We start from the raw sequence: 11,828 nt of genomic DNA, 5'->3' as shown, positions 1-11,828 counted from the left end.
TAATGTCAAAGTTTCTGAAATTTGGGGCACTGAATTCTCTCTCTCTCTCCCTCCCTCCCTCTCTCCCTCTCTCTCTCCCTCTCTCTCTCCCTCCCTCCACCCCCAGGCCCAGCTGAAGTTTCAGGAGTGTATCGTCTCCCAGCAGGAGTGGAAACAGATACACCATCTGTGTTACTGGGAGCTCATGTGGTGTCACTCCTTCCAGCAGCAGTGGAGCGAGGCCTACCAGTACGCCCAGCTGCTGAGTAGAGAGAGCCGCTGGTCTAGGGTACACACACACACACACACACACACACACACACACACACGGATACCAGTAGGCCCAGCTGCTGAGTAGAGAGAGCCGCTGGTCTAGGGTACACACACACACACACACACACACACAGATACATACTCAAATATACACACACACACAGATACACACGCGCACACACACAGATACATACACACACACACACACACACCTCCTCACATACACAGATACACACACACAGATACACACACACAGACACACACACAGAGATACGCTGACACGCACACATGTGCACACACACACACATATGCACAAACACATATGCCCACATACACAGATACCCTTACATGCACATACACGTATACAGACAGATAAACCTGGTGTGTGTTTCAGGTGTGGTGTGTGTTTCAAGCGTGGTGTGTGTTGTGGGTTTCCCGTTCCAGGCCATCTACATGTACCAGAAAGCCGCCATCCTCAGCATGATGAGTGAGGAAGAGGTGGAGAAGACTGGAGAGAACGTGGTGGAGTTATTCAGGTGAGAACACCCCCACCCGCCCCAGTACAGCAGATGGGAGGAGTTATTCAGGTGAGAACACCCCACACCCCACAGACTGAGTGTGTGGATGTCAACATCATACAATGTACATAGCTCACGTGCCAATGATGAGCATGTGGCTCCGGCAGACTAATCTATAGCAGCATAACTAAAGGGAGAGGTTCAGAGGTGACTACAGGCATGAGGGCTCACTGAGACATTGCTTTACACCCAAATCATTGTCACTAGAGTGATCACATGACATGGCTAGATGACAGCATCAACATCTCAGATTACCAGAAATCTCAACGTCTGGGAGCCCCCAAGCCCCACACCTTACAAGGGGAATTTTAGCTGAAGGCTTGATTAAATAGGTGAGTCTTAAGTCTAGATTTAAAGATTGGAACTGTGTCAGAATCTCGGATTGGAGCTGGAAGGCTATTCCATAATTGGGGGGCTTTAAAAGAGAAAGCTCTGCCTCCGGCTGTAGTCTTACAAATATTATGCAGAAGCGCCCCCTAGTGGGCCCGCCGGCGGGCCCAGCTCCTTTACGGCGATATAAAACATATTAAACATTAATGAATCTCCGAACAAAAGCGCTTAAATCAAAATTTCCTATCCCATCTACATGCCTACCGAGTTTCAGCCGTCTACGTGCAGCCGATCGCGAGATATCCGGCTTTGAAGTTGACCACAAAAGTGCACCCCGCGGGGGGGTCTCCCGACATATCCGTTTACAAAACATATTTATGTTGTGAAATGTCTTAATGTTTTGTCACCTAAAAATCGTTTACTAATAAGGCTTTAATTTAAGACCTTAACAGCGTAGATCCGTTGTGGTTAAGTACCTTAAAAAGCTTGCTCACCTCACTGCAAAATTTTCCAAAATCCGCTTCCTGAATGAGACACTCCGACAAATCTGCCCCCTAAGCGTCACAGAAGCATTCTTAACGCTGATTTGACCCCTCATTACAAAGCTGCAGCGGTTCTGCTTTGATTTGAGTGGTTTTTATTGGTCTAAAGTGGGGTAGTGACTTTGAGTGACAGGTTTTACAACCTCTCCCACGGCGAGGTGCGAAGGGGAGGGGGGGAGGGTGAACCAATAAGCCCACAGAGACAAGCTGGCGCCTCAGAAGTGATTGAAAGCTGTTCTAACCAATAGTGTACATCCTTCCGAAGCTAGCCAGCCCTCATATGACATGATTGGTCAAGTATATTTTTAAATTGAGCCCTCGGAAACTGGCGCTTCATTTCCAATTTCGGCCGCTAGCATAGCAACATAAGCTAACCCTTTGCTAACCTAAGCTAAGCTCCCCAGAACACACTGTTCGGCGAAACTGAAGCAGCCATGGATTATTTTGTTCGTTTTTATGCGGATTGTGGATACTTTTGAACATAAACGGATTACTTTGTGTGGAATATATGAGCAATTTTCGGAATTTTCGCCAACCCGGAAGTAAGACGGTACACCGGCTACGACGCGATTCTACGTACTGTGAGTAACAATGGATAATTTTTCATAAGCGATATTGTACAAAATATATATTCTAATACTAAACATTAACTAAGCGTTAGATTATAAACAGTTTTAGAGCGTTTGAGTGCTGCAGCACTCTGTATCGTGTCGGATGCTACCGGAGTTGGCTACGGTAACCTAGCTTATGCTGTCGGACTATATTGGACATAAATATGATATCATAACGTTCATATTTGGACATGAAATTTAGTCATTGGAATTTTCTGGTCTTGCTGTAATATGTGCAGCATTGTTGTTTGTCGTAGCTCCTCGGTTTCGTGTAAGGAATTTGTTGGCATGTTAGCTTAGTTGGCTAATGGTGTGTGTTGGGTGTGGCATATTTAGACATGGGTGTGGTGCACTTGACATACCTTGGATAAAGCTGAATAACTTTTCAATGCTTGCATGGATTTGCTCCATTTTTTCTGTGTTGTTAGAAAAGACCCTAGCGAAATTTATTGTAATTTCTGATACCTAATTTGAATAACTATGTGAATATACATTCCAGTCATGTTCAAGTTCAAGTCAGCATTTGTGACATTCCTGGCATATTAGCATCTGCAATAGAGGCTCTAAAATAAACCAAATTATGTGAATATGATACTGAAGTGTATTAATATGTTCCCCCAACTGCCTACTTCAGTTTGAGCCATGAATGATAATTTTCCTATATGTACAACTTGAGATATCTAGTTTTAATGTGAACTATGTCAAAAATGTTAAAAATGGCCACCGGGTGTGCGAATCTGCAGTATAAGGTTAAGAGAAATCCAGCATTTTGGGAGCGCAAAGGGCGAGATGGGTTGTAGTAAGCAATGAGTTCACTCAGATATTGTGGGGCAAGACCATTTAACGCCTTACAGGTTAACAGAAGAATTTTTAATTAAATGCGATATTGAAGTTTTTCCTTGCCACTGTCGCCCTTGGCTTGCTCACTGGGGGCTAGGACTCGGCACTTGTAAAGCTGCTTTGTGACAACAACTGCTATATAAATAAAATTTGATTGATTGATTGATTGATATTTAATCGGAAGCCAGTGTAATAGCGTGAGAGTGGGACTAATATGATTTAATTTTCTAGCCTTAGTTAGGACTCTAGCTGCAGCATTTTGTACAAGTTGTAGATTCTTTATGGACTGTTTAGAGCATCCAATTAGAAGACTATTACAGTAGTCCAATCTTGATGAGACAAAAGCATGGACCAACTTCTCTGCATCAGCTAATGAAAGAAAGTGTCTCAGCTTCCCGATATTACGTAAATGGAAAAAGGCAGCCTTAGTGACATTGCATATATGTGTGTGTCAAATGAAAGATCCGAATCAATAGTGACACCTAAGCTTTTGCGGTAGATTTAGGTGTTAATGAAAAGCCATCTAGGGTAAGGGGAATATCAGCCCAATTGCTTCTAGCAGCTTTGGGCCCAAGAGTCAGCACCTCAATCTTATCGGAATTTAGTTGAAGACAATTAGATGCCATCCAGTTTTTAATGTCCTGGACGCAGTTCTCAATCCTGAGAGTAGTATTGAGATCATCCAGATTGGAAGATATATACAACTGATTATCATCTGCATAGCAACAGAAGCTAATACCATGCCTACGAATTATGGTAGCATATATAATGTGAATAGTATGGAGCCCAGTACAGAGCCTTGTGGGACACCATATTTTACCTTAGTACATTCTGAGCATTCGTTATTTACTAGTACAAATTGGTAACGATCTGTCAGGTAGGACCTGAACCAGGAGTGCTTGACCTCTTATGCCAATGAGTGTCTCCAGCCTATTAAGTAGAATATTATGATCAATGGTGTCAAAAGCAGCACTGAGGTCTAGCAGTATGAGAAAAGAAATGTGTCCTTTATCAGAGGATATTAAGAGATTGTTTAGTACTTTAGTCAGTGCCGTTTCAGTGCTGTGATGAGCTCTAAATCCAGACTGAAATAACTCTTAAGACATGTTCTGTCTGTAAGAAGGAAGAGAGTTGAGAAGAAACTACTTTCTCTAAAATTTTGGATATGAACGACAGAAAAAAGAATGTATGTATGTGAGAATACCACTCTGAGCATGTGTGTACCACAGACCCCTAGTGATCACAACTGTGTGTTAGTGTGTGTGTGTGTGTACAGTACGTACCACAGCCCCCTAGAGATCACTAGTGTGTGTGTGTTTGTGTGTGTGTGTGTACATACCATACATACGTGTGTGTGTACACACCACAGCCCCCTGGTGATCAGATGTGTGTGTGTGTGTGTGTGTGTGTGTGTGTGTGTAGGCAGGTGGAGGGCCTGAAGCAGAGACTGGCTGGTAAGTCCATCCCCACTGAGAAGTTTGCAGTGAGGAAGTCTCGCCGCTACTCCACCTCCACACCTGTTAAACTCGTCATCCCCGCACTAGTGAGACCCTCACACACACTCCCTCATACACACCCCCTCACACTCTCTCACACACACTCCTTCACTCTCTCACACACTTCCTCACACTCTCTTTCACAATCCTTCTAATAAAGGTAACAAATATCATATTATTGTATTGTGGTTATTGTAACAGGAAATGGTGTATTGTCACAGGAAATGATGTATGTGTGGAATGGGTTCACTATTGTTGGGAAGAGGGCAGATGCCACAGAGAGTTTACTCATCACCATCGAAAGAGCAGAGCGGAGCCTGTGTAATGATCCCAGTGAGTACACACACACACTCTCACACACACTCACTCTCACACTCACACACTCACACCTACACACACACACACACACACACACTCACACGCGTGCTCGCTCTCACTCACTCACTCACACACACACACACACGCACACACACACACACACACAGATACATACTCAAATATACACACACACACACACACACACACACAGACACAGATACACACGCACACAGATACACACGCACACACACACACACACACACATACACACACACACACACACACACACACACAGAGATACATACTCAAATATACACACACACACAGATACACACGCGCACACACACACACACAGATACATACACACACACACACACACACCTCCTCACATACACAGATACTCACGCACATTACATTACTGTTAAGAGAGCAGCGCAGTACCTGTGTACTGATCATAGGGCCCTGAGACTGTTTGTGTGTGTGTGTGTGTGTGTGTGTGTATGTGTGTGTGTGTGTGTGTGTGTGTGTGTGTGTAGGCCCGTCGGAGTTCCACACTGATGACCAGTGTCTGGTGCAGATGCTGAAGGGTTTGTGTCTGAAACACCTGGGCCGCCTCCTGCAGGCGGAGCTCTGCTTCTCACAAGTGCTAGCCAGGTGGGAGTGTGTGTGTGCGTGTGTGTGTGCGTGTGCGTGTGTGTGTGTGTGTGTGTGTAATCCCAAAGTCACATGCTTCAATATTGTTTGTATTTTTGGTGTGTGTGTGTGTGTGTGTGTGTGTGTATACAGTGAGAGGTGTTTTTATGTTTGGTGTTTGTGTGTGTGTGTCTACAGAGAGAAGCATGATTATGTTTTGGTGTGTGTGTGCTCAGGGAGAGGCGTATTTGTATGTGTGTGTCTACAGTGAGAGGCATATTTATGTTTTGGTGTGTGTGTGTGTCTACAGTGAGAGGCATATTTATGTTTTGGTGTGTGTGTGTGTGTGTGTCTACAGTGAGAGGCGTATTTATGTTTTGGCGTGTGTGTGTGTCTCTACAGTGAGAGGCGTATTCGTTATGATCACTACCTGGTCCCCTTCACCCTTTATGAGCTGGGCTTGCTCTACAAACTGCAGGGAGACGTTATCAAGGCAACACGCTACATAGAAGATGCCAAGTGAGTGTGCAGCCCACAAATAAATGGTTGTGTGTGTGTGTGTCCATGCTAGGACAGAGTAAGCAAAGGCAGTAACTTGGATAGAAATAGAAGCTTCATTAGCATGTTTGCAAGGTTACTATAAGGTCCTTAACACACATACTGATGTTTGCTTTAGAATGACCATATGCAGTCTTATTTAGTTTTGTATTTACTGTATGTTTATATAGGTAAAACATACAGTAATGCACTAAAATAAAAAGCTTCTTCTGAAATGTGTTATTTAGTCTGGTTCAATTAAAACAGCTTCATGTGCTACTCCAGTCTGGAGATTTTCCCTGTGTGAGAAACCTGATCCAACTCGTGGGGAAATCCCCAAAAATCTGATCCAGCTCTCATCAGGACCAGCGTTGCTGGTTGTTTGTGTGTGTGTGTGTGTGTCAGTAAAAACAAGAACTATAAGAACACACGCAGAGCAAGAGAATGAATGAGTGTTTTGAATGTAGATTGAACTATAATGACATCACTGTGTCTGACTGTGCTTGTTGCAGTTTTGGGTTGAACTATAAGGACACTACTGTCTGATTGCCTTTGCGGTTGTAGGTTGAACTATAAGGACACTGTCTGATTGCCTTTGCGGTTGTAGGTTGAACTATAAGGACACTGTCTGATTGCCTTTGCGGTTGTAGGTTGAACTATAAGGACACTGTCTGATTGCCTTTGCGGTTGTAGGTTGAACTATAAGGACACTGTCTGATTGTCTTTGCGGTTGTAGGTTGAACTATAAGGACACTGTCTGATTGTCTTTGCGGTTGTAGGTTGAACTATAAAGACACTAATGTCTGATTGTCTTTGCGGTTGTAGGTTGAACTATAAAGACACTAATGTCTGATTGTCTTTTCGGTTGTAGGTTGAACTACAAGGACACTAATGTCTGATTGTCTTTCCAGTTGTAGGTTGAACTATAAGGACACTAATGTTTGATTCTTTGCGGTTGTAGGTTGAACTATAAGGACACTAATGTCTGATTGTCTTTCTGGTTGTAGGTTGAACTATAAGGGCTACTCCATGGAATCCAGGCTCCATTTCCGTATCCACGCGGCACTTAACAGCCTTAAGGGCTCGCCAGTCAGTTCACCATAGCAACGGAACAGCTACACCATCTGCACATTAAAGAAATGACTGAACTGTCACCAGCTCCGCCTCTGCTCCACCTCAGCTCCGCCTCTGCTCCACGTCTCGTCTCCAACACAATCAATACGACGGCCCATCTTCCAGACCAGCACCAGTCGTTGTGGTAACAGGTCAACCAATCAATGTAGTACTGTAAACTTAATGTAGCTATAGCAACAGGTAGTCCCGGTACAATTCTGAGCTGTGTGAATCTAGAGATTAGAGTTTCATTACAATACCAAAGCCACCGTCTGTGCTGTGTGTTAGCTGATGGAGAAGGTACAGGCTTCTCTTAGAATATAGAGGTTTTGGACAAATGACTTGTTCACACATTCATACCTCATTCGAGCCGAGGACTGAAGTTTAGTTTTATTTCATCTGATTCATTCTCACTGTTCAAAGTAAACAGGAATGATGCCGCTGTTTCCCATACTACAATTTAACAAATCAGAGAGCTGAGTGTGCTCTTTGATATCCAAAACTAAGATGGCTTTCATGATTGCAATGTCTCCCAATTTTATTTAAACCAAAAATTTGTGTTTGCACAGAGATAATGGTGTGTCTGAATTCTTCCTGAACTTCATGTGAGATTGTGTGTGTGAGTGTGTGTGCGCGTGTGTGCATCTGGTTTAATCTGTTAAAGCACTAAGTACTAACCTGGTGCTGCAGCTCTGAGCAAGTCAGTGACAATGAAAGACAAAAGCAATAACAATTAGTAATAATTAAGAGTAAATGTACGGTATAAACAATATCTTTATTTTAAATGTAAAGGTGCCTAAATGAAAGGCACATGTTAACTGTAATGTGATTCATAAATCTAATATTTGATTACTATGCAGTGCGTATACATGTGGGATATTCACACATGTTCATTGCAATCATGGAACGTTATCCACAAATCTGGAATACAAAAAAAAAAAATGGTAGGCTACAGATTATTTTAAACAATTAAGTATATTCAGATCCCCAATCAGTAAGATTAAACAATACCAAAATAAAAGTTAATAGCCTACATTGAAATTTTAAGGCGGCTCATAGCAGAGATAGCATTGCTTCTAAATGTTGTTACCAAGAAGGTCCGGACGTGTTTATACACTTATACACGGTTTTAATCCATATTTGATCATCTGTGGTGTTTAGTAAATAGGAAATGTTTAATTCTCTTTTACCTTGATTAGTTTTTAATTTAATTGAAAATGCTGTATTCAGGAAATACACATTCTGTATTTAAAATATATATATATATGACTATTCAAAATATACATGTTCCTTCGCCCATTCTCGCCATTAATGTGCTCGGTCTCGCGTTAATTTGGGACAGTCTCCTTCTACACCGATAGCTCCCAGCTAACCTCCCTCTAGCTCCCCGCTAACCTGGGGCTAGCTCCGCGCCAACCTCCCGTTAGCCTCCCTCTAGCTCCACGCTAGCCTCCCTCTAGCTCCCCGCTACCCTCCCTCTAGCTCCCCGCTAATCTCCCGTTAGCATCCCGCTAACTCCCCGCTAACCTCCCTCTAGCTCCACGCTAATCTCCCGTTAGCATCCCGCTATCTCCTGTTAGCCTCCAGCTAGCTCCCCACTAGCCTCCCGCTAGCTTTCAGCTATCTCCCCATTATCCCCCGTTAGCCTACATTAGCACAAACATGACTCAGCTGTTGCATCAAACACATTAAGCCATAAGTTGCAAACGGTTGCCTTCTGTGTGCTATGAGGACAAGATGTACTCTTTACCTAGTGCAATGACTTGACAAAATCTCACATAATACACATGAAGCTTGTGTTTTTATGACCAAATTGACAATTTAAATAAAACGATCGCGTGAAAAGAACATTGTACACATTTGTAAATATACTCCTAGACAAAAATATTTGTAATTCCAAATATTTCTGTGTGTGTGAGAGAGAGAGAGAGAGAGAGACAGACAGGCAGACACCGTGTTTAGTTGTTTCACCAAGTATTTATGTCAGTCATCCTGTGTATGGTTGTATAATACGTGTAGTGTCTTAAACTATTGTGTGGAAACTGCATTTAAGTGAACAGCTAAAACAGAGTTTTGGTACTGAAGCCTCATTTCAGTTTCAGCTCAACTTGAATTTGCTGAATAGAACTTCAGCCTCTGCTACCAAGGTACAAACTTGAATAATTACAAATACATGTTGTGATTTGTTTTTTTTCTTCACGATTACATTGTTAAAGAGATTATTGCTGTGTAAATGTTGTAGTCTTCAGAGTGTTGTACACATTGAGGTCCCTGGACTCTGGGTTTACTCTGGGCCAGGCCGGGTTGGGAGACCATGCCTTGGGTCGGTGGTGCGGTGGATGAAATTGGTTGGTCTGTTTATGTTCTGATGTGACATGCCACATGGCCATCTGTTTTTCCAGGTCTAAGCCAGTAACATATGACTGATCCACAAAATCAAACCCTCAGACACACAACCTACTCAACCTTTACACAATACCTACTCTACAACTTTCTTGTATTTGTCTTATTTGAGTTATAAGATGATCAGATAATCGGTTGCATAGAGCCGATTAAAGGTCTTGAATGTAAATGTGATACATGCGAGATGTCTTTCAAGTCACGTTTCCTGCTTGGGTAAGGAAATACAGTGCTTGAACGTGATTTTATGCTTTAAGCGGGTTGTGAGGATTTGCCCAGCAGGCGGCGCCATTGTGCTCTTATAACTATAGTAGTATTCAAAATAGTTTTTTTCCCTCTTTACATGTGCATTTCTTTATACCATTTAATTATGATGTGGCCTCAGTGGACCAGAAGTGTAGTAGAGGATATTTGTGGGGAATTAAGTTAAGGCAAAATGAATTGAAATTGACATAATTGGATCAGGTGACAACAAAGATCTACTGCTCGAAGACAACTGGGAGAGAGAAACTTATCCAACCATCTTCTGTGTGCTGCTCAGACACCATCAGTTCTTGGTTATAATGCGATTTTTATATTCTTAAGATCCCACTGACTTTAAAGCCTCCAATATCCCAGTACAATACATTTAAAAATATTACATTTACAAATCTACATTTATTTTTTTAAATCTATTTACAAGTCCAGTCTTGAGATTACAGTACTAGATGTTGATCAGTCTTGTGAAACAAGAGAGTTTCACAATAGACCAGCAGAGGGCAGTGTGACAACGTACTGGCCATTGGGTATTGGAACACCATTGTCTCTTCTGTTCATAAGTACAGTGCTGCCTAAAGAGAAGGAGCAATGACAATAGATGTACTTTCCAGCAGGTGGCAGTAGAGGGATAAAGGTGAACTGTCATCTGTGGGATTCAGTCTTTATACATTTTGTGCAGATTTTGTTTTCATGCTACGCACAGACTGCTGTTTTTTATTGATATTACACATATTTTCCGCTCATTCATGTGTATTCTGTATTCATGTGTTCATCAATAAATCTTAAAGTTTGCCAGTGTTGTGTGCAATATGTTAGCAGTGATATGGGTTTATACACCATGTGCATTCATATGGAACGGTTTTTGTGGAGGGGAGAGGTAAACAGGTCTAAAAATATGAACACAACTTAAGATTAGATTAAAAAGGTTCTTAAAAAATAGCATGTGCATATAGTTTACCTAGTTTTACACATAAACTGCTAGAAATATCTAAAAACAAATATCTAGCAATATTTCTGCTCATTATGCATTTATTGATGAGTGGTGAAGAATTTGTGAGTTTAGGCGAGTGTACGTTAGTGTACATTAGTGCGTGTGTGAGTGTACGTTAGTGCGTGTATGGAGTAACTGAGCTGACAGAGTGTTTGTGTATAAGATGTAGTTCCTGTCTTGGGTTAGTGGGTTAGGGTTGGGGGGTTAGTGGGTTAGGGTTGGTGGGTTGGGGTTGGGGGGTTAGTGGGTTGGGGTTGGGGGGTTAGTGGGTTGGGGTTGGGGGGTTAGGGTTGGGGGGTTAGTGGGTTAGGGTTGGGGGGTTAGTGGGTTAGGGTTAGTGGGTTAGGGTTGGGGGGTTAGTGGGTTAGGGTTGGGGGGTTAGGGGTGCTCTGAGGAAGGTTCAGCATTCTAAGGACCTTTTTATCAGATGTATGCTCAGGTGGGGGATGAAGTATTATAAACTAAAAGAAAAGGAAAGCTGGGAGACATTAGATGAACAGAAAGTAATACAAGTCAGGAGAGACTCTTCACCAAGTAAGACCAGTCAGGAGAGACTCTCTACCAAGTAAGACCAGTCAGGAGAGACTCTTCACCAAGTAAGACCAGATCAGACTGGAGAGAGGTGTTTTGTGTGCCTGACCTTTATTTTGACTTATTTTGCTGAAAACTTCACAACTCCAGCCACTCGTTGGTTCTGTGTGCTGTACCTTCACATGTTGCCTCTGTCACATGTCTACAATGTCCACCAACCACAGGTGAGTCCACAGGGCGATTCTGTTTGTGCTGGATTTGGAAACGGTTTCAAAACTAACAAACTCCCCCACAAACGTCAACTAAAACTTGGAATAAAATCATCATTCTCCTGAATCACCCTACACCACAGACAGCTGCAGCAGAGACCCTCAGGTCAAATGGACCTTGTGTCCCAA

The 11,828-nt window shown here is 42.6% G+C and overlaps 1 protein-coding gene across 3 annotated transcripts in view; it reads left to right on the top strand.

Moving 5' to 3' along the window:
- Positions 1–10,699, top strand: part of ttc39b (tetratricopeptide repeat domain 39B) — a 25,454-nt gene extending 14,755 nt beyond the window's left edge. For 2 of the 3 annotated variants that reach the window (XM_076986075.1, XM_076986078.1), the window contains 7 exons: positions 107–268; positions 697–788; positions 4,576–4,696; positions 4,871–4,982; positions 5,504–5,621; positions 6,003–6,119; positions 7,145–10,699. In XM_076986075.1, coding sequence (XP_076842190.1) covers positions 107–268; positions 697–788; positions 4,576–4,696; positions 4,871–4,982; positions 5,504–5,621; positions 6,003–6,119; positions 7,145–7,241 — 819 coding nt within the window. In that variant the 3' untranslated portion in view covers positions 7,242–10,699. Of the gene's footprint in view, positions 1–106; positions 269–696; positions 789–4,575; positions 4,697–4,870; positions 4,983–5,503; positions 5,622–5,958; positions 6,120–7,144 lie in introns of all 3 variants that reach the window. The other variant, XM_076986077.1, reaches the window with a different exon arrangement.
- Positions 10,700–11,828: the final 1,129 nt, after the last annotated feature.

Source organism: Brachyhypopomus gauderio, unplaced genomic scaffold (assembly GCF_052324685.1).
Source record: "Brachyhypopomus gauderio isolate BG-103 unplaced genomic scaffold, BGAUD_0.2 sc45, whole genome shotgun sequence".
Lineage (NCBI taxonomy): Eukaryota > Metazoa > Chordata > Actinopteri > Gymnotiformes > Hypopomidae > Brachyhypopomus > Brachyhypopomus gauderio.
This window is presented reverse-complemented; position numbering and strand designations above follow the sequence as displayed.